At 35.0% G+C, this 24107-nt stretch overlaps 3 protein-coding genes across 3 annotated transcripts in view; all 3 read left to right on the top strand.

Moving 5' to 3' along the window:
- Positions 1-184: 184 nt before the first annotated feature.
- LOC147844610 (tetraspanin-7-like) lies at positions 185-2478 on the top strand. The gene has a single exon (XM_087247959.2). It carries the CDS (start codon positions 902-904, stop codon positions 1976-1978), a length of 1077 nt encoding a protein of 358 aa, XP_087104085.1. The 5' UTR covers positions 185-901; the 3' UTR covers positions 1979-2478.
- A 1327-nt stretch (positions 2479-3805) lies between these two features.
- Positions 3806-15273, top strand: selenoo2 (selenoprotein O2). Its single transcript, NM_001348085.2, is given in 9 exon segments — positions 3806-4411; positions 5635-5838; positions 7229-7406; positions 7736-7866; positions 8200-8477; positions 10075-10237; positions 11977-12162; positions 13355-13511; positions 13590-15273. Coding segments are annotated over 9 exon segments (2088 nt in total). The 5' UTR covers positions 3806-3851; the 3' UTR covers positions 13821-15273.
- si:dkey-14d8.20 overlaps positions 15062-24107 on the top strand; it is a 29282-nt gene continuing 20236 nt past the window's right edge. Inside the window, exons 1-6 of the mRNA XM_088649899.1 lie at positions 15062-16966; positions 18819-18883; positions 18957-19310; positions 19855-20163; positions 22516-22836; positions 23195-23500. Coding sequence (XP_088506025.1) covers positions 18850-18883; positions 18957-19310; positions 19855-20163; positions 22516-22836; positions 23195-23500 — 1324 coding nt within the window. The 5' untranslated portion in view covers positions 15062-16966; positions 18819-18849. The remainder of the gene's footprint in view (positions 16967-18818; positions 18884-18956; positions 19311-19854; positions 20164-22515; positions 22837-23194; positions 23501-24107) is intronic.

The following is a 24107-nucleotide window of genomic DNA, read 5'->3' as shown; positions in this document are numbered from 1 at the left end:
TTAATATTAAAAAAATTGCCGTTAAAGTTGTTGAAATTAAGTTCTTAGAAATGAAAATTTCTAATCAGAAATCAGAACTTGCTCCTCACTTCATATACAAATTGTTTTTGAGATAAAAATAAATTATTTTGACCCAAACTGTGTATTTTTGGCTATTCCCTGTACAACATAAGACCAGGGTCACATATTATCCTTGTGCAGAAATACTTGAAATTCATATTACTTAACTCAAAATCTATTATATGTTTGTATATTAAAGTTTAAATGATATTTTTTTAATATATAGTGTTGGGGCATTACACAACGACAAGTTTAGCATATTTTAGTCCTAGTAAATGTGCCAACATCCTCTTAACAAAAAAAATTGTTCACAGCCTTCAGTAAAGCTGTAAAGCGATGTCCTTGAATATGTACACACAGCATGAATGATTAATGCAGACTATCTGTGAGATTCAATCTAGAGACAAATCAATACCAGTGTTGTACAGACATTTGCTTATTAAAGACCTATTAAGGCCACAAATTGATCAGAGCAGACGTTTATGACCCTGAAGCGGAGCCTCCTGCACCAGTAGAGGGAGATCAGGGCGGTGTGGGTTAACAGCATCATAGCCATATAATCACACACACACACACACACACACACACACACACACACACACACACACACACACACACACACCATCAGAGACGCAGTACAGCCACACGCCACTGCAGCAGCAGGAGAGTGTAAGAAATGTCGGAAATAAACATCGAAACAGAATCTGCAGACAGAGATAAGCCTGCCATGCGTTCATCCACAGACGATTTATGGTGTGAATAGGCACCGGTGGGTTGATGACCAGCCATAAAACTGAAGGAGGGATGGAGAAACAAAGGGAGGAGTAAGAGAGAGAGTGAAATGGCGGTAGATAAAGACGGGGCCATGAGCTCTGCACCGCCGTATGACTCTCTGCCAGCTCGGCCGAGTCCCTGTCGTGCGAAGGATTGGGAACGAGAGTTACACGGCAATCAGAGACTTTCTTCTCCGCTGCGACCTGCACTACCTTCAGTTTCCAGACGACCCTCAGCGCTGCCTGGTTATCTGCTGTCACCTTCCCGAGAGTACGGCGACCAGCTGCAGCGTCTTTCGTTATCGCTGTGTTCGGAGGCATCTCTGGCGCCCCCTGTGCCTACGATTGGTACTGCACCGCCGTGTTGTCGTGCGGTGGGAGTCATGCCCTTGCTGCGCCTCGCACTCCTCATTTTCAGCTTCCTCTTTTGGGCAGCAGGCCTTGCGATCTTCACTCTGGGCGTATGGGCGCATGCTTCGCTATCCGACTACATGCTACTGTCGGCAAACCGCTATCCAAACGCTCCCATTATATTGTTAGGCACAGGTGCTGCAGTGACCACTTGGGGCTTTTTAGGATGCTTGGGAGTTGCTGCTAATCTTCCGCACCTTCTTCGAGCGTATGGCTTGTTTCAGTTTGTGACGCTCATGGGTGGATTAGCAGCGGGTCTTTCGGGGCTCTTCTATAGAGAGGATATTGCCGAAGGTTTTCGTAGTGGACTTCAGAGAGCCGTATTGGACTATGGTGAAGATGAAGGCCGTGCAGATGCACTCGACAGCCTGCAGAGGGCGCTAAAGTGCTGTGGCGCTGAGAGTTGGCGAGATTGGCTAATTTCCGAGTGGGCTGTTCAAGATTTTGGAATTGTGGGAAACGAAACGTCCGTTGTGTCCTTACCAGACAGCTGCTGTATGAAACGCAAAGGCTGCCGCAACAGACCTTTACCCGAATATATTGACGCAGATATTGAGCTAGCCGGGATTCACGGTCACGGTTGTTTCCGCAAGGTTTTCAGCTTGGTTAATGATAACGTTTTTCACATTGCAGCAACAGTTCTGGGTCTTGCATTCACCCAGGTGGCAGGTATAGCTCTTGCATGTTTGCTTGCCAATCGTCTTTCACCCAGACCGCGAAGACAAGCCCGCTGAAATAAAAAAAAAAAGCATGGTGATTTTCCCTTGCCTGGACTTTCGTATTACCAGCTACATTTTATGACATATAAAATAAACATCCGCAAATGTGTCGTAAACATTTGACTGAACATTAAGGTAGACTAGAGCGTAACTCAAATATTAGTGCATTGAGGATATTTACCATGCATGACTCTGAATGACTTGTGTTTTTGTCCATTAGTAATCTAAAGTAAAACAAAACATAAAGAGTGTTGTCAGTAGATTAGTTAAAGATAATCCTTTGATATGTCCATAAATGTTCTGAAATATTATAATATGTATAAAACAGCCATCAATGCCATTGTTTCATATGTATTCTGTAAATAGTTTTTATTAATGGTCCATTAGAAGTTGTAGTGCATGTTGTTTTAATCACTGTAAAAGATCTAAAGTAACTCTTTTGATCTTGAATGCTTTACTGGAACGTAACTGTTTATTGATTAAATATTAAATAAAAGATAGATGATAGAAAGAAATGTGTTTTGTTCTTAAAAATTTATGTTAAATCTAATTATGAGGCACAATGCATGACAAAGAGCACAATGTTGTTGCATGAAACCTAATTATTTTAGGGACACTGTTTTCAGATCATTCTGAAACCATTTCATGTAATGTTCTAAAACAAACAAGGTAATAAAATATGTTTATTATATATTTATGAGACATAAAATGTGGCTACTGTCACTTTGAAAGTTGAAAATAAAAACAAATACAGCCAAAACAATAATAAAACTGTGCATGCATAATTTATGTGACAGGACTCTTCTACAGTTGACTGTGACGACTGTGTTGTTTTTTGTTTGTTTGTTTTCTGTAATTGTTGGTTGTCTTGCATTTTATGAATCACCACAGACCACATTTTTAGCAAAAACATTTGTATTGTGCTATTGAAGAAAAAGGATACCTATGTTGGGTGTCCTGAGGATTAAATAGCATTATTATTAATAGCACTTTTTTTGGGGGGGGGGCTGAACTATCTCTTTAACTGCAATGTGCCATTTCTAAAAATGTGCATGCCAACTGCTATTAACTAGACACAATCCAATTTTGTATTTACTATGCGCAGCTCCATCTGGTTTCCTGGCTGGCGTGGCGGAGCGCTATGCTTTATTGCTTTCTAAAATGAATAGACATCTGATTTATGTTTTGATTTCCCAAAGTTAGCTGGCCGAACCTCAATCTGGAATATCAAACAAGCTTATTTATGAGAGTCTATATTTCTTCATCACAACCCCTACTGCAATTACCAGCAAGTGATGAATCATCCGGGAGAGTCACTGCTGTCTGCCTGTTTAATGACCTGAGGCACAAAGAGGATTACATCCACCTCAAGCTGCAAGCAACTTTGATTAGGTCCCTCAGATGATTAGATGACTATTGATGGAACATTTATTAGATATATAGACAGATAAGATAGATAGATAGATAGATAGATAGATAGATAGATAGATAGATAGATAGATAGATAGATAGATAGATAGATAGATAGATGGATGGATGGATGGATGGATGGATGGATGGATGGATGGATGGATGGATGGATGGATGGATGGATGGATGGACAGACATACATATAAATGACGGACGGACAGACGGACAGACAGACGGACAGACAGACAGACAGACAGACAGACAGATAGATAGATATATAGACAGATAGATGGATAGACGGATAGATAGATAGATAGATAGATAGATAGATAGATAGATAGATAGATAGATAGATAGATAGATAGATAGATAGATAGATAGATAGATAGATAGATAGATAGATAGATAGATAGATAGATAGATAGATAGATAGATAGATAGATTGACAGACAGACAGATAGATAGATAGATATGATGGATGTGTGTAGCCTACTGTGTGCTCAGTGTTGAGTCATTAATCTTCTACAGGATTATGTTATTGTTGAGCAGGGCAGCTGCAGCTCTCATTAGTCTCAGAATGGACCAAAGTTTAACTCCTCTGGAAAGACTGAAGTTCAATAACGTTGCTTTAAAAGCACTGCCAGTGGATTCATCTCTAGAACCGGGCTCAAGGACGGTAAAAGCAGCATGTTTTTCTCTAGTAAAGCCACAGGCGCTGATCAAACCAACAATTGTTGCCTTGTCGGGACCGGCTCTTGCTTTACTGGGATTGAAGGTGGAAGATGTTTTACAGGACCCACATGCGGCAGAATATCTGAGTGGGTCTCGGCTGATACAGGGGTCTGAGCCCGCTGCACACTGCTATTGTGGACACCAGTTCGGTCAGTTCGCAGGACAACTGGGGGATGGGGCTGTGTGTTATTTGGGGGAAGTGGAGGTGGAGGTCGGGGCTGAGCAAACTACTGATCCGAACAGAACAAGTCCTTGTGGTCGGTGGGAAATTCAGGTTAAAGGCGCTGGACTGACCCCTTATTCTAGGTAATTACTTTGGCTTCACTTTGCAAGCAATTTTGTACAGTTAAAGTATGGTAGCATTAAGATTTGATCACGATTTCTGCTTATCAAGTCTTATTTGTGATCAAAACATTATTAAAATAGGTCTAAATGACCATATAGCAAGTTAAAAATACATTTTCTTTGAGATATTCGTAGATCACATGTTCCTTCGGTAAACATTCCATAAACTTTAAAGTACTTATTTTTTTGTAGTAATTTGTTTATACTTAAACTTTAAATAGGCTATATTTAATAAAGAAGCGGGAAACTCAGGTTAAAGGTGCTGGACTGACGCTTTATTCTTTGAGAGTTGCTTATGCCTCACATTGCATGCAATTTTGCACAGTAGAAATTTGCAAATATTAAGATTTGATCATGTTTTTTGCTTACCAAGTCTTATTTCTGATCAAAAATGTTATTAAAAGGGGTGATATTTAATTAGCAATATATATAGCAAGCTAAAAAAAATGACAGTTTTCTGTGTGGTTCTCATGTCACATGATCCTTTAGCAAACATTCAGTTTCTTTAAATAATTATAATTTACAGTCATTTATTCATACTTACATTTTAAATAGGCTATATTTACTAAAGAAATGCAAGTAAGAGCTGTATATTTAGATTGATTAGTGTATTAACAGAAAAATGTATAGGCTATAATGAAACAATTGCATTTTGAATATTAAAACTTGCTAATGTTTAAATGTTCATTAGATATTTTATTTGACATTTTATTAATTTCATTTTTTATCCTTAGGTAATAAAATGATTTGTTTTTGAACTCCATTTCACAGCAAAAGAATTCTTAGAAACATGCTGTATGGATTTTCAGTCTCACAATGGCTGGATTGTGGTCTAACTCAAGGAAATCCCTTTTTCTTGCTGAATAATGAGCACTAATCCGCTCTTAACCCAACAATAGATGCATTAAATTTCTCATTCAAGAATAACATTCCATCAGTTATAAAACCCTTACAGCCATAATGACACATGTGCACTGAAAAAAATGATTAATTGCATTTACTACATTTTTAAGGTAAGTTGCAAGCATTTTATATGGGCTGAATTTATACAAACAAATGAAGTTGAACATTACTACCTTTAATTTGTTTAAATTCAGCCCATATAAAGTGTTTGCAGCCACTTACCTTAAAAAAAATTAGTAAGTGCAATAAATGCCTTAAAAGCTTGAATATCTATATTTTAGGCTGTCTGATGGACGTAAAGTGCTGCGCTCCAGCATTCGGGAGTTCCTGTGCAGCGAGGCCATGTTTGCTTTGGGAATTCCCACAACCCGAGCAGGATCTCTAGTGACCTCTGACCTTTATGTCCAGAGGGATGAGTTTTACAGTGGCAATCTCAAACCAGAGAGGTGCTCGGTGGTGCTCAGAATCGCACCCACCTTCATCAGGTTGAGAACTCTGTTTACTAATCTCACAACACTACTGCATGGGTCTCAAACTCGATTCCTGGAGGGCCGTAGCTCTGCTCAGTTTCACTCCAGCCCTAAATCAAGTAATCAAGGTGTTCGAGACTCTAGGTGCGTCCCAAATTTCATTCTTATGCACTACTTTACGCAATTTTGTAGTATAAATAGTGTAAGTGGTGAGTTTACACTGAAAACTCTAAAAATAATAAGTACCCTCCAGAAACTGAGTTTGAGACTCATGGCTTGGACACAATGCCAAGTTATAAAAGTGAAACAATTCCTAAAATCCTGAAAAATCCATTAAACTGTAATATTTTGTTCAAGCGTTTTGCAGCGTGTTGCTTTAAATCTCCCATTATACCTCTTTTTCTTTAATTTTAGATGCTACTCGTATGTAAACTATATAAAATACAGTAAGTATAGTGTACTATATTGTGTAGTAAAAACTAAAGTATGCTACTGTATTTATTACAGTTTGTCAGTTTACTATAGTTATTACTACAGAATGCAGAAGCATTCTTTATCATTTAATATACAGTGTAATACTCTTTACCTTACTGATTTTCAAAAACACTATAATATTTACTGTAAATTACTTAAATTCTTCTTTTTTTTTTAACATTTATTTGTGATGATTTTCTCAAGCTTTAACAAAACATTTTGTACATTTAAAGTTGTAACTTTCCCCCCATTTTCGAACATTGCCGCCGAAATAAATTAGCAAACAAATAAAATTAAAATACAATTACAACAGGAATAAATAAAAGTATAGCAAAATTGAAAATATTGTTAATAATAGTAAATAATTAAATAAATAAAAATTAAAAAAATTATATATATAATAATAATAATAGTAAATTAATAAAAAATAAATAAATAAACTTAAAAAAAAAAATTCAAATAAATAATTACCTACAGTACATGTTAATACAAATCAATATTCTGTTACATTTATAGTGGTCTTTTACATAAATATCAAACTAAACCATATTGGTGATCACAGTTAAACCTGTTTGCACAGATTTATTTATATAAATCAGTTAAAGGAGAGAGTCTTCCTTTTCCCAAAACATGTAATCATAGGTTGCCATGTCTCATAAAATTTTTGGACTGATCCCTTCATTAAATACTTAATTTTCTCTAATTTCTAAATTACTTAAATTCTTAATTAAATTAAAAAATTCTTATCTGGCATCATCCTTTTCTAAATATATCGAGATATATATATATATATATATATAGCCAATTTGTGGCTCTGAATATGATTAAACACTTCCACACTCGTAGTCTCATTGAGTATTTTAAATAGTTCTGACTGTGCGTAATATAGATAGTCTCATGATGACTTTCATTTTTCTATGTTGTTCGCCAGATTTGGCTCGTTTGAGATCTTCCACCCTCTGGATGATTTCACTGGAAGACAAGGCCCTAGTGTGGGACGGCCTGATATTCGTGCAGGACTTCTGGATTATGTCATTGAAACATTCTACCCTGAAATACAGAGAGGACATTTAGACCGCAAAGAGAGGAATGCTGCCTTCTTCAGAGAGGTTTTCACTATAATATATATTGTGCTACTATTGTTATTATTCTAAAGCAAGGGTTAATCAGTATGTATTAGAAGAAGACATTAAATTATAATTATAAGAATGTTATGAATTTGACTACATTGACAATGTTGGATACGTTCTATATATAATACATATGCATATTAAAGATTAGCTATCATAACTTCAAAGCTAATTTGGTAATTGTTTTGGTTCTTCTTATAGCTGGTTGGTGATATTTTATGGCTTATAATACTTTATGAAGGAAGATGTTTTTAAAATCCTCATGAAAAGGAGTGAAAAAAATGCACTCTGTTCTGTGACCCTACTAGGTGACTGTAAGAACTGCCAAACTGGTTGCCCTGTGGCAAAGTGTGGGATTTTGCCATGGTGTTCTCAACACAGACAACATGAGTATCCTGGGGCTCACTATAGACTATGGCCCCTTCGGCTTCATGGACAGGTTGGTCAAGCTCTTATTGAGCTACAGAAATTGCAATGTAAATTACAGTGAATCCCAGCAAGTGTTTAAAACAAGTCTAATAGATGTCTAGATGTTTGGACAAGTCTAGTCGTCAAATGCAGAGACTAGACAGACATACTAAACAGGCTGGACAGACTAGATAAAAAAAACTTCACATATGTATTCATTCATTGATGTGTTGTGTAATTATGGGTTACTTTGTCTGTCAAATTTTCACTGACAGCCCAAATGTAATTTTTTTTGTAGCCAAGCCATCTATGTTTAGATGTTTAACAGAGGAAAATTTTGAGTGAACTATTGCTTTAATTGCAGGTTTGACCCTGAGTTTGTGTGCAATGCCTCTGATAAGAAGGGCCGCTATACTTATGAAGCTCAGCCGTATGTCTGCCGCTGGAACCTGGCACGCTTGGCTGAAGCTCTTGGTGCAGAGATCCAGTCAATTAAAGCAGGTGTCATTTTAGATGAGTTCATGTCCCTTTATGAGGACTTCTACCTGGGCAACATGAGGAAGAAGCTGGGTCTACTGCGAAAACAAGAACCAGAGGATGGGGAACTAGTGGCGGATTTGTTGAAGACCTTGCACATTACAGGTACAGCTAAAAGGAAATATTTCAGTTTGACTGTATGATACTCAATTCAATTCAAGTTCATCTGTAAAACGCTTTTTACATCAATTATCGTTCCAAAGCAGCTTCACAAAAGGGGCACATCATTATTTTACATTTAGAATCAGTTGTTTAAAGGGTTAGCAGTATATAAACGCAGTTAACCTGCAGTTATACTGTATATAGTGTTTTTCAAAATTCAAAATTAGGGATGCTCCGATCAGGATTTTTGCAGTTGATTTTGAGTACTGTTGGAATATCAAACCAATTCCATGCCTGTTCAATAAAAAAAAAAAAAAAGTCTGGAGAGGGTTTTCTTAAATGCCAAAAATATAAATTTATTAGACACAAATGAATAATTCGATGACAGAGCTCTGGGTTAGATTACCCCAATGCAATACAAGAATTACATTCAGGAGGTTCACAACTAACATACATTTCCCTGACTCCAGCATATATACACAACTGATATTAACAGGTGGAGTTTTGGTGTAACGTCACTTATCAGTCATTCTGCAGTCCTTTGGCTCTTGTACCCCAGACATACTTCCTCTTTCTGCAACCCTTCTCCGCAGAACTGAACAATTAAGTGCATCTTCAATATATTTCACAACTTCTACAAGCATCATGCTCCTTGTGACATGTCTAGACTTCGTATTCGACAGCAGTCTGGAACAAGGGCCCCCGCACTAAATTATTAAAATATGCTATTTCCCTCTTGTCAGCGGTTCCTTCTAAAAAGTATGCAGGACAGTAAAAAAGAAGAAGTATGCCTGGTCAATCTATGGTATCATACAAAAAAAAATGATTGATTAATCTGTTGTTAGTCCAAACACTTTTCTAATAAAAAATAAAGACAAAAAGTAATCAAAATAAATTCATTTTTTCCATAGTACTGATTCCTTGTCATTGTAATTCTCCGATGTTGAGTACATAATTTGATGCTGCAAGCTGCATAATGCATAAAACACATTTTCATTCACTCTCGTCGGGTATTTTCACTAATTCGCAGCCGTCACAGAGCATGAATATGCAGGAGACTTGCGGAGCATCTGACAGCGGTCATACGGTTGGATGAGACACTAGGTGACGATTGCTCTGCTCACATCACAGCAGCTATAAGCACTGGATATACAATGGTTGCAACAAAAAGACCATCACTTGTGCAAGTCGTGCCAATAAACTGTATAAACAGAGGTTGGACCGCATTTGTGTGTATTTTAGCCGCTGTGATGTGAGTGCAGTGATCACTTTAAGCTGAATGCTAGCATCCTGATAAAATATCCAGTCAAATATTATGTTGTCTTCATGGCAGATAAAAGAAATCAGTTAACAGGAATGAATTATTAAAACTATTATGTTTAGAAGTGCATTGCAAAAATCTTATTTTTGTTTAACAGATATAAAAAAACAACAGTGGGCTAATAGTTTATTACTTTAATAATAAATTATTTATTAATCAGGCTAATCATTCAATTCTGACTTCAATTTTACAGGATAATTCATGTTCAGTGAAGTGTAATAAATGCTTGTTGTTGTAGAGTCCTCTAAACGTTTAATCTAAATGTTGATTTCATTTCAGGTGCAGACTTCACAAACACATTTCGTCTGCTCAGTGACATATCCAGCCCTGTTGGTGATCCTGCAGAGAAAGACAATACAGACTCAGTTGTGGAACTGATTGTGGATCAGTGTGCATCGCTGGAGGAACTAAAGGTGGCAAACCATCCTACAATGCAGCCCGGGTGAGGGGACCGGCACCCTCTCAGGGTCTAAACTTCATAGCAATCAACAACGTTGTGTGCTTTTCTATCAGGATAATGAAGCATTTAACAGGTTTTTTTCCTGGCTCATAATTAGGTCGAAATGCCATCCTGATCAAGAAATTGTTAGACATTTTATATTATTCTTGCAATCTTATCAAGTACAACTAAAAAAGACTGGAAGTAAATGTAATTAAATACATGCCCAGTGCTTGAGCAACACTTGGTGTCTGTCGGGTAACAAAAAATAGGGTAACAGTTCATTATGCAGTATTCTTGTACATTTATTTTATGATAACAGTAAACGCAATGCTTTTCTATTATTATAGTAAGTTTCTGATTGTATTACTGTGTATTTTTTAAGTAATGGCAAAGGGAATAGCCAAATCTGTGGACATTGGTGTTTTGTAAATTGTAAGATAATGTCTACTGGAACTTTCTTTCAGAGTCAGTAAAAACAAAAACAGGCAAAACACAATAAATACCCATGGCTCCTAGTAATTGATTACAGTATTTAGCAAAGCATTTTGTTTTTGCAAGTAACTAAATGGTAATAATGTTATTAATATTAAAAAAAATCAGTGTATTTAAATGTTTTTTTGTTTATTTTATCAGTGTTTTATTTTTGTTTTGTGCCAGTAGCTTTTGATTTAATGAATAACCAGGAATTACAGATTCAACAATAACAAAAAAATTCCCTTAGTTTTCAACTGAATAAAGATATCAGCTACATCTTAGATGCCCTGAGAATAAGTAAATTAATAACATTTTAGTTGAACCCTAGTTGATGTCTTTAAGTGCTTATAGAATAGCATAATAAGTCGGACAACTTTTATTATGTTTAAAAATAAAATGTAACCAGAAATAGTGCAAACACATGCAATGAACAGACTGTGCTGTGTTTGATTCTGTTGTTTTTTAGTCAACATTTCAAAACAATTAATGTCCTTGTACTCTGCATTCTTCTCTCAATGCTGTCAGCAAATTGCAAGAAAATCAAGGCAAGACAATTGGTATGTTTACCGAATGAATTTGCATTGCAGTTTGTTTTAGTGACTGAAAACATTGATGCATAAGAATGAAGCATTATGACCCATACATAGGTACTGACAACCTGAAGATTAAAAATATATGATTACAAGTACTTTATAGGTCCTAAAGCCTCATTGAATGTAAATATTGACAATGCATGATTGTTTTTCCTGGATAATCCACTAATTATATTTACTTATTTTAATGCTTTAATTGGCATCAAAGCTGTTTGGTTGACCTTATGTTCATACAGTAGGTTCTCATTAAAACAAAACAACAATTTCATTTTCTTAGAGAAGTGTCAAGCAAATAATTTAACTAAAGAAACTGATTCAAAATAATTGTTGGAGTGGAATAAAACATATTTATTTTGTTTTCTCAACTCCTGTGTTTACCCTAGTGCTCACTGAAGGTGTTTAGTAAAATTTAACCAAAAAACATTTTGGAATTTGTATCTTATATTAATGTCAAATGTAATACAGTTTGTGTTTGTCCATCTGAATGTTTTTAATAGTATTAGACATAAAGATTGTCAATGAATGCTGCCATTAAATATAAAGATAAAATATATATATTTTTTTACATTTTCCCTTGTGTTCCTATGTAAAAGATGTCCTACTCTTTTGGAGAAACTTAATACTACCTAAAACGTTTTCTTAATATATTTCGTTTTCTGCTATATTTCTTAGTGAGTTGGAGATGATTCTCTCCATGGCGGAGACAAATCCAGAAATGTTCAACATGGTAGCCAATCAGCCAGAGGTTACCAAGCAGCTGGAGAAAATAGGCAGGCTGAGGGAGCTTCTGATGATCAGTGAGGCGGAGCTAAAAGTCAAGCAGAGAGAACATTGGCAGAGATGGGTCAAACAATACAGGTATCAATAAGCAAATGAGGAGTTTACGTGCAAAAACTTCTAAGCTGAAGCCCTTCTCATCGGCACTAAAAGTGTTTTGGATAAAGCTGATCATTTCACTATAGACCTTGATAACAGTACAATTTTTCCCTCCATGCAGGTAAAGAGTTTGGGTGTCATCTTGGATAGCACACTCTCATTTGAAGGTCACATTAAAAATATTACACGTGCTGCATATTTCCACCTGCGTAATATCACTCGTCTTCGCCCTTCTCTCACAACTAATAACACAGCCATTCTTATCCACGCATTAGTTACTTCACGTCTTGACTACTGTAATGCACTTCTTTCTGGACTTCCTTCCAAACTTCTCCATAAACTCCAACTGGTTCAGAACCATGCAGCTCGTGTCATCTCTAGGGCCCCATCTCACGAGCACGTCACACCACTCCTCTATCAGCTTCATTGGCTTCCAGTAAAGTATCGAATTGATTTTAAAATATTACTTCTAACTTTCAAGGCACTTCATAATCTCGCTCCTCAATATCTCACTGAACTTCTCCATATTTACACCCCTTCTCGTACCCTTAGATCAGCCAACAACTACACCCTGGCACCACCTCGCACTCGACTGAGCAAAATGGGAGACAGATCTTTTAGCTCTATGGCTCCTAGGCTATGGAACTCACTTCCAGTAGATCTTAGGAGCAGTGATAGTCTTCACAATTTTAAATCACGTCTAAAGACCCATCTTTTTAAGCAGGCTTTTACTTAACAATTTTTTTATCATGTTTTTATTATGTTCTTTTATATTTGCTATTGCGTTTTAACTTGTCTGGTCAATGATTGTTTTTAGTAATGTTTAAGTTGTTTAGCATGTCTGCTGATGCTTACTGTAAGGCGACCTTGGGTGTCCAGAAAGGCGCCATTTATAAATAAAATGAATTATTATTATTATAAGTGCCATCTCAATTTTTTATCTAAAATGAGCATTTTTTTGCTCAGTCCCCTATGTTTATTTTCAGTTATTTGACATTAAAGGCAATGAAAATAACCTATGCTTTGTCATAAAAGAGAAAGTACTAAACATGAAAAAACATGAAAAAAGTTTTAGAGGTTTTTGCATCTGAACTCCTCAAATATTCATTAATATATGAGTATTAAACAAAACATCCAAGTGCTTTGAGCTCGTTTTTTCTGTTCACCACTTTAGGAAACGTCTGGCTTTTGAATGTAATCAAGCAAGTGACCCTGCTTCAGTAGAAAAAGAAAGGGTCCGATTTATGAACTCCACCAATCCTGCTGTGGTTTTGCGTAACTATATTGCCCAGAATGCAATTGATGCAGCTGAAAAGGGTGATTTCTCAGAGGTCAGTGGTTTTAATATATATGCAGCAAATTTTGTATATTTAATGCCAAAGCATTAACAATAGTCCAAATGTTTTCAGGTTCAACGGGTGCTTAGAGTTTTGGAGAACCCTTATTCAGTGAGTCCTGATCTGGAGTGTCCAGTGTGGTCAGCAGGAAGAGGATCAGGTCAAGCTGATGGTATTAGCATTAAGGCAGAGGAAGTGATGGAAAACACACAAAGAAAAACAGCAGCTGAAACTCACCACATTCCATACAACAGCAAACCTCCTGAATGGGCCAAAGCGATCAGTGTCACATGATCATCCTAAAAACCTCCCAAACATTACAGTACAAGTCTGTTCGAGAAAATGTAGAACATGGAGGTATTTTCCACCCATGTTTATCGATCAGGTAAAGTATTTAGTGCTGTGGGAGGCTGAGCAACACACAACACTCTTTGTTTCAGATCATGCAGAGACGAAAACCCACATGTCTTTATTTCTAAATACTGCATGATACAAACTCTACAATTAAGACAGAATTGTGAAATATATATCATCATAATTTCAAGAAAAATGTTAAAATAGTATATAGACCAGATATAAACGTGCAATTCTGTTTTTTAAATTTGATTCATAAATAATAATATATTTAATATTTGCAAGAAAAAAGTTTTATAGAGCAGATATGAACTAACAACATTTTTTTATTTTATTTTTTACTTTTTTTTTTTAGAGTTGCATGATACATACTAAAACTGAATTGTGTAATACATATTCATAATTGCAGGAAAAGAGTATGTAGAGTGGACCTATTTCCCCAGAATTGCAGTTGCGAGTCATTAAGTCAATTGTAAGGTAAAAAAAAATACTAGTATCTTACATTTGCGGGTTTACATCTTGCACTTCTGACTTTATAACAGACTATTTTGTTTTAGATTATTTCACAATTCTGTAAATAAAAACAAAGTTTCTATAATGCAGTTCTAGGAAAAATGTAAGAGTTGTGAGATATAAACTCACATGTGGAGTGAAAAAAGTCAGGATTGTAGGATAAAAAGTTGATTATATTTTATTTTTTAAATCAATGGTGAAAACTTGCTTCCATACCACACAGAATCTAATTTGGATAGATATAATTTTCAGAGTCTCTGCCATTATCTGATTAATGAAGACTCGAGATGATTAGCTGAACAGGCCCGTCTGAGTTTGAAAAGCAAGGAGTCAGTGTTTTGTACACACATAGGAACACATCTCTTTAAATATGCAGTGATTACTTACACTTTCAAGGGGTAGATAACCTAATAATTATTGCTCTCAAAATCTAAAGTACACTGTAAAAAGCAAGTAGTTGCTTTACATTAAAAAAGTGAGTAAACCAGTTGCCTTAAAAAGTAAAGAGTTGATTTTACTTAAAAAAGGCAGTAAACCCATTGACTTAACTTTATAAGGCAATGACTTTGCTTTCTTTTTTAAAGTCAAACTTTTTACAGCATGTATATGTTTAATACAATTATTTTTTTTTGCATGCGATTAAATCTATTAAACAAAAACAAGCAATTAAAGTAATTGACTTATATTGTCGAAAAGCACAATGAAAATATAAATATAGGCTTAGTATAGGCTTAATGCTTAATTTAAGTTCTTACTAAAGATTTTGTGAAACTAAAATATTAAGGTAAAACCATACAGTACAAATGCTGTTAAGTAATATAGCTCAGGTGATTGAGTTTGATTGTTTTTTATGATATACAATTTTTAATAAATGCTCTCTTCATACCAATGCATTTGTTTTGCATTGTTTTATTCACAATCTTATATTAGGCTGTCATTCACAAATGGTTCACTACTAAGTAGACTTTAATGATGCTAATCATTGTGGACATCATGGACAGCATGCACTTATAGACAAATACACTTCATTAAACATGTACACCTAGACATCACCTATATGCACTAAAAATGCAGGGTAATTACATTTATATAAAATAATTTACATTTGATTGTAACTAACTTAATTTGACTGTAATGCAGTAATGTGCACATTTTGTAAAGCTGCGTTGAAACAATAATCATTGTAAAAAGGGCTTTACAAGTAAACTTAAATTAAATTGAACTATAGGTGAATTATATTCAAACCAAATGAGGAAATTAGATCTAAATGAGAATCAGTTTGGCGTTTAAGCACTAACTTTAATGTTGCAATGAACTGAAAAGCTGAAAGTAAAACATTTGTATCTTAAATCGGGAAGGCAAGACTAAGTACTTTGCATTATTTATTCATCAGAACAAATCACTCTAAAAGCCAAATGTTGTTTGAATAAAATTCAAAGTAGCGGATTAGTGTGAAATACCCAGGAAGGAGCACAGTAGTACCTTAAGGGTACAAATTACTTTATCATAGGTACTAGAATTAACTTTATTTTATATTAAGCTGATAAGGTCCCTTTTAAGGGGACTAGTACATTTTGAAAGGCACATTTTTCTCACCATGCATTTTGGACAATCTCTATTGTAGTTTATATTTGCCGCTGTGCAACATCTTTTCATGCTTGCAACTCGAAGATTGAAGGAAATAACACTTGTACTAAAGTTTTTTTTTCTCTAAAGAGAGTTTTTTAGACAGGCTCAGGAACAGTATGGATATATAAAGCCATATTGTTCAGTGATTGAATAAAGCTCGCCTGCAGGTTAAAGAAGACAGGACACTGAATAAGTAAGTTGTAGGGGTAAGTGAATGTTTTATGTTTAAATATCTTTACTCATGTGGTGTCTTGTGTATGTGAGCATTTGTCAAAATTACAGTAGCATCATTCTGTCAGAGTGCAGGTATTCTAGATCAGTGTCATCACTGTATAATAATAATCAGATATTTCTCATTGGTTTTAATTGAATTCAGTCAACTTACAGATCTAATTTAGATTGCAGTATTGTGTGTTTTTACTAATAGAGCACATTTTCCCACTGATGCGCAACACATGCAAAATTCAACAAATTCTCTGCAAGTCAACAGAAAACATGCTGCATTGGCATGAATGAAATTGTGGTTCTTTAGGGTAAGGGTCAGCAGGGATTAGTGGTCAAATTCGAGACAGGATGCAAAGTTATTTTCTTACTAAAACAAATCAACTGACAAGACTTAAGATGCCATTTAAATAGTAGTCAAATCAGTGTAATGCATGACTTGTATGCATCTGCCCTGTCTGCTTCAGTTATGTAATAAACTTTAAATCAATAAACTGTATGGATTTTAATTGAACTTTTCATTTGTTTTGTTTTCTTAATGTTATTATCTTGTGTTAGATATATTTAATTGCATCTGCAACTTTGTGAAGAATGTGTCAGTGGGAGGAGCCAAATCAAGATTAGGAGGATCCTCAACATAGGAGGGATATTTAAATATTACTTTCCATAATCAGGCACTGGACATACCAATTTAGGAACATTGGAGCAGGCTTGAGGATTTTAGGGTGCAGGTGAGTATATCAAAAGTTTTTTTTCTATTTTATTAGTGATTTTTTTTTTTTGCAAATGTGGATCAATTGAAAACATTTGATAGCATGATGTAAACAGGGTTGTAAAGTAGTGTTTCCATTGTATTTAGTTTATTTTGACATAATAAAGAACTTATAGTTGGATGAAATGGTTGATGTTGATGTTGATTTTCAAGTTGATATTTAGGATAATGCATCAGAGTGACTAAAATACATTTATTTCATTTATGGAGGTGGCATATTTGGAGTGTTGATATACTGAATATAGGTCATTGTGATTGTTTTGGTATATTGTAATTTTTTAATTTACTGTTTTCATTGATCTAGTTTTGGGATATTTTTGATTAGCCATTAGACTAGTCTCATGATTTGATTTTTGATTGGCCATTGGACTAGATTTGGGATTTGGATTGTTTGTTTTGTCTAGTTTAGGTTTACTTTTGTTTGGGCATTGGACTGTTCTTGGGGTTTTGTTTGTTTTGTCTAGTTTACGTTTATTTTTGATTGGCCATTGGACTAGTCTTGATATTTTATTCTTGATTGGCCATTGGACTTGTTTTGAGATTTGTTTGTTTGTTAGTTTTGTCTAGTTTTGATTTACTTTTGTTTGGCCATTGGACTAGTCTTGGGATTGTGTTTGTTTGTTTAGTCTAGTTTAGTTTTATTTTTGATTGACCATTGGACTAATCTTGATATTTTATTTTTTATTGGCCTTTGGTCTAGTCCTGGGATTTGTTTGTTTGTTTGTTTTTTATCTAGTTTTGTTTTATTTTTGTTTGGCCATTGGACTAATCTTCGTTTTTGTTTGTTTATTTTGTCTGGTTTAGGTTTATTTTTGATTGGCCATTGGACTAGTCTTGGGATTTTATTTGTTTTGCCTAGTTTAAGTTTGTTTTTGATTGGCCATTGGACTAGTTTTGGGATTTTGTTTGTTTGTTTTGTCTAGTTTAGGTTTATTTTTGATTGGCCATTGAACTAGATGGACTAGATTTTTATTTCTTGTGACTGGTTTTGGTATAATTTTTGTTAGCCATAGTACTAGTCTTGGTAGATTTTCTCGGGTCATTGGGTCATAGGGTTAGTTTTGGATTTTTAATTTTATTTTTAATTAGCCATTGAGCTTGTTTTGAGACTTTGGTTTATTGGCCATTGTCCTTCAGTACAGTAAATTAGCCGTGGGGCTAATTTAAGGGTATTAATTATCATCTATTAGGATAGATTTGGTGTACTATTGAATTTGGTTCCATTTGGTTACCTTTGATTGGTTATTGATGTTGATTTGAGCTATTTCGGATCGGCTATGGGGTTTCCTCTTATGCAGACCTGGCCATCATAGGTATACACTTCATATCTATTTCTATTTTTTAAAAGATTTGTATTGCATACATTTCCACATTTACCTATGGATGTATGGTACACATATACAAAACAATTTAAAATGAGAATCCAGAAAGTCTATAAAAAGGTAAACCTAATTAAATGACACTAAAGACTCAATTATATTATAGTATTTAACTACTACAATCCTAAAATAACTTGAAAACACTTTAGTTTAGGTGATAATTCATGCTGTTAACTACTGGCTTACTATTATTAAGATATCAAATTTTCATTAGTAGTTTTAAAGTATGATCTTATTTTATGCTTTTATGCTAGCCTAAATAAAACAAATAAGACTTTCTCTAGAAGAAAAAATATTATAGCAAATACTGTGAAAAATTCCTTGCTCTGTTAAACAGCATTAAATAATTATATAATTTTGACTTCAACTGCATGTCCGGCTCAATATTAATATCTGGTTAATGTCAGTAATTTGATTTATCCATCTTTTTAGGCATCTCATTTGTGGAAATTAATCAAGAGCTATGTCAGGCTCCGTGTGGCTTATTTCATTTCTGAGTAAGTAACAACACACTCAAACAAGCACCAATTTACAGACTATGGCACTTTTTCTAACACTCCCAATGTTAAGTTTTAGGCAAAGCCATGCCAAGCACATGTGAAACAATCAGACTGATGAATGGTAAAAACTCTTGCTCTGGTCGAGTGGAGGTTTTTTTCTACGATCAGTACAAAAACGCTCAATGGGGAACAGTGTGCGATGATGGCTGGAGTCTGTCGGACGCTGCAGTGGTGTGTAGAGAGATGGGATGTGGAGATGCTATAGAGGCAAAGAGCAATGCTTTTTTCGGAGAAGGTGTTGGAATAGTATATTTGAGCAGTGTGACTTGTTCGGGAAATGAGGCCTCATTGAGCAATTGTGGATCTAAGATAATGGGAGAGTTTTACTGTGCCCATTCAAGGGATGCCGGAGTTGTCTGTAATTGTAAGTTGCAAATATTACCTGAACTTAATTGCATGCAACAACTGGATAAGTATTTACTTGAAGGGATGTTTATTTTTATGCATGCTTACAACTGTCATTAAGTGTCATTCAGTTATTGACATTTTAAATGCAAAGATGACATTGTTTGTTATGACAACTTGACATAAATGAATGCTTCACAACCTGTTTTTGTCTTAATCATGACGACTTAACATTACCCAGACAACAAAACTAGGCATAATGCTATTGTAAAGCCATTATAAATGTGTCATGAATTTTAAAACGGCCTCATTAATATTTTTAAAATAATATTAAATACAGTAGTACAAGCTGAATTTGTCATTAAAATAAAATATTAATGATGTTGTTAAAAATCATTTGACAGTAATGACACAACGAGACATTTTAATGACAAATACAGTTCCAGAAGACACAATAATAAGGTATAAGTATGCATGAAAAAGGGCTCATAACAGTCTGATGAACACCCCTTCAAGTAAAGTGTTACCAACAAATGATTGATATATTTCCACTGCTCTTTTAGCCCTTGTTAGGCTGGCGAATGGCACTAACCCATGTTCTGGACGTGTGGAGGTCCTCAATGATGGTCAGTGGGGAACAGTGTGTAGTGATAACTGGGATCTGTCAGATGCTGCTGTGATTTGTAAAGAGATGGGCTGTGGTTCTGTCTCTGGATCAAAGACGGGGGCTTATTTTGGCCAGGGATCAGGGCCTGTGTGGCTCAGTGATGTTCAGTGTTCTAATTCTGAATCCACGCTGAGACAGTGTGTTTTAAATGGATGGGGACAAAACTCATGCGGACATGAGAAGGATGCTGGAGTTGCCTGTCAGAGTGAGTACAAAACCTTTATTATTATTACACACACTGTTTGGGATTTGTGGCAAGTGGTGTATTAATGGAGAAGTGAATATATAATAGAATATGTAATTAATTTTAAATTATGAAACTTTTGACTGAGAGACCAGATTTAAGTCTTGATTTAGAAAAAAAACATAAACATATCCAAATTAAATGGCTTTAAAATTATGCCAGTTATAATGCCAATTATGAAAGCAATATGCCAATGAGATTAGTAAAATAATATTGTGTTCATTGTGAATTAAGTTTTGACTTTCTGGCTCAACTGGCCAGTATTTATTTCTCGTTTTATAAGTTAATTTCTATATTTTTTGAGAAAACAAGACTTTTTAAACTTTTTCTTTTTATGTTAAGAATTGTTTAGTGCTTTTTTTTTAAGAGCATCTATTTTACCTCTTTTACAAGATGTAAGATAAGCCTTTGTTATCTCCAGAATGTGCCTGTAAAGTTTCAGCTCAAAATACTCATCATATAATTTATTACAGCCTTTAGAATCTGCCCATTTTGGTGTCTGAGTACATTGTAGCTGTTTTTTTAGCATGGGGGTTTAATTGCAAATGAGCTGTTTCTCCCTGCCCACCGTCCCCACATGCATATCTGTTGCTCATCATGCGCTACATAGATAAACAGCAGTCGGTGATAGAGACCGACTTAGTGTAGATGAAACTGAAATACAACTGTCATTAGTCAAAAATACCAAGTAAGTTTATTTCATGTATTTGTGGTAAAGTTTAATCAAGCCTTTCTGAAATGATGAGTCTCACACAAATGCCGTTTGCAATGCACACACACACACACACATACATATTAGCCTTTACTGACACCATGCAGCCATGGTGATTATAGCGGTTACAAATTAAGCATGCGATTTTAGATAGTGTCTTTCTTACAAACCTGCTTGGTTTTTTAAACGTTGTAAACTTATAAAACTTATAAACTTATAAAATCACAGAGAGTTGGAACAAATATTTTAATCCCAGTTAATTTGCAAAACAAATTCTGTGGACGTGTGTATACATGTTATTATAGAAATATGGCGATTGTCAATCAATTCGGTGGGCGGGGAAAACTGCACTCCTACATCACGTTGGGGTGGGCCTCAAAATTCACTGAGATTTGGGTCCTATTTGGGTCCTGTTCTGTTTATATCACAGTGTATATATACAGTTGAAGTCAGAATTATTAGCCCCTCTGAATTATTAGCCCACTGTTAATTTTTCCCCAACTTCTGTTTAACAGAGAGCAGATTTTTTCAACACATTTCTAAACATAATAGTTTTAATAACTCATTTCTAATAACTGATTTATTTTATTTTTGTAATGATGACAGTAAATAATATTTGACTAGATATTTTTCAAGACACTTCTATACAGCTTAAAGTGACATTTAAAGGCTTAACTAGGTTAATTAGGTTAAAAAGGCAGGTTAGAGTAATTAGTTATTGTATAACGAAGGTTTGTTCTGTAGACTGTCAAAAAAAAAAAAAAAAGCTCGAAGGGGCTAATAATTTTATCCTTAAAATGGTGTTTAAAAATTTAAAACTGCTTTTATTGTAGTTGAAATAAAACAAATAAGACTTTTTCCGGAAGAAAAAATATTATCAGACATACTTGTGAAATTTTTCTTGATCTGATAAAAATCATTTGGGAAATAAAAAAAATTCAAAAGAGGGCTCATAATTATGACTTAAGCTGTTATATATGCATTGTAAACACAATAATTTATTAGCAAAATTATTCACACCCCTTGCAAATTCAGACTTAAAGTTATAATACTTTTAATTACATTTAAACTACAGTATTTAATCAGAATTTGCCAGCGGAATAAATATTTTGATGCCTGACCGAAACTTTTATTTTAGATGGGATTAATAGTGATTATTGTTTGCCCAGCACTAATAAACAGTGATGTGAAGAAATTAGGAAAGCCTGAGGGTGAGGGTGTTCTAACTTTTCCTCAGTTAGAATATGCATTTTTGTAGATTTACATTTACAGAAGATCTTAAAGTATTTTCTTCAGTTTTAATTGTTTAGTTATATTACTTTAACCTTTCAGTATTGGTATAATTGAGATTAAATACATTAAAAAATCTTACAAAATACCCAGGCTTTCATAGGGTGTCCTATTTTTTCATGACTTTATATATATATAAACAGTATAACAGAGTCTTTTTAGTAGATGCAGCAGATAGATTTCTCCCCATTATGCCTTAAATGTTATCCATAGATATCTGTTCTGTTTGTAAATAATGCAGAAATTTTATTGACAAGCCTTAAGCAGCAAAAAAAAAAAAAGATAACAGCTCTCATTGTGATATTATTCAGGCAAACTTAGACTGGCGAATAACTGGAACTCCTGCTCTGGAAGAGTGGAGATTTACTATAATCAGTGGGGATACAGTCAGTGGGGAACAGTGTGTGATAATGGCTGGAATCTGCCAGATGCCGCAGTGCTGTGTAGAGATGTGGGATGCGGAGATGCTGCGGCAGCAAAAGGTGCTGCTTATTTTGGTCCAGGTGGAGGACCAGTATGGCTGGACAATATGAACTGCATTGGAAACGAGTCCACAATCACTGCCTGTAAGTTCGACAGAGTAGGACAGTACGGTTTATCGCATTTGAAGGATTCTGCAGTCATCTGCCAATGTAAGTCACTGATTTAAAGCAATACTAAAGATACAGTCAATCAGGGCTGCATAATATTGGAAAAATCTAACATTGCAATATTTTTTTCAATCCACGATATGAATACAATTTCACCAGATGACTTTGATAATTGTCTAGCTGTTGACTGCCAAAGTCTGGCTGTTAAGATCTCCTAATGTAGTTCACCACAGAGTTGAAAACTTTAGTTATTATTATTGATTTTTTTGTTGTGTGTGGAATGTTTGCTCTTTCCCATCCATTTAAAGTTTCCGATAAGAAATTATCCAAATAACAGAGATTATTTTCTGCTTTTTGATGACATAATGTTTATTTTCCGTCTCCTCTGTCTGTCCATTAGTTCTTGTTAGGCTAGTAAATGGCCCTAACTCCTGCTCAGGACGAGTGGAGGTTTTCTTCGATGGCCAATGGGGAACGGTGTGTGATGATAACTGGGATCAGTCAGACGCTGCAGCGGTGTGTTCTGAACTGGGCTGTGGAAGTGTTATAGAGGCAAAAAGCGCTGCTTATTTTGGACAGGGATCTGGTCCAGTATGGCTTAGTGGTGTAAAATGTGCCACTGGCTCGACTCTGAGAAACTGTGATTCACAAGGATGGGGACAAAACAGCTGTGGACATGAGAGGGATGCTGGAGTCACCTGTCAGCGTGAGTTCAAACACCTTGCACAAAAATAAGGAGAGAGTTCAAAATATTAAAACTGACTATACACTAGCTTGTGTGGATCAAATTAGATGAAATGAAAACAAAAGTCTTCCTCGTGCTCGTCCTCGGATTGTAATAGAAAGGAGCAAAAGCATCAAAGAATAGAGCCATGCAACACAAATTAAATGCTATTTAAGGTGAATTTACTGAAAGGTTATTGTGTTAATCCTAAATCTAACAACTTCACTGCAAAAGATCCTTTTCTTTTATTTTTTTGTCTTGTTTTTAGTCCAAATATCTAAAAATTCATAAGTCATGAAGCATTTTCTAGACATCCGGAATGTTCATTCATTCATTTTCCTTCGGCTTTAGTCTATTTTAGAGGTCAGCACTGGAAAATGAACCGCCAACTATTCTGGCATATGTTTTACACAGCAGATGACCTTCCAGTGGCAACCCAGTTCTAGCAAACACCATACACACTCATTATCATACACACACACACTCATACACTACGACAAATTTATTAATTTAATTCACCTATAGCACATTTTTTTGGACAGTGGGGGAAAACTGAGCACCAGGAGGAAACCCAACACTGGGAGAACAT

The sequence above is a fragment of the Danio rerio genome, chromosome 4 (genome assembly GCF_052040795.2).
Source record: "Danio rerio strain M-AB ecotype USA chromosome 4, GRCz13ab, whole genome shotgun sequence".
Classification (NCBI taxonomy): Eukaryota; Metazoa; Chordata; class Actinopteri; order Cypriniformes; family Danionidae; genus Danio; species Danio rerio.
This window is presented reverse-complemented; position numbering and strand designations above follow the sequence as displayed.

Coding starts and splice junctions, on each gene's coding strand:
- LOC147844610 (XM_087247959.2), top strand. CDS start 902: ATGGCGGTAGATAAAGACGGGGCCATGAGCTCTGCACCGCCGTATGAC.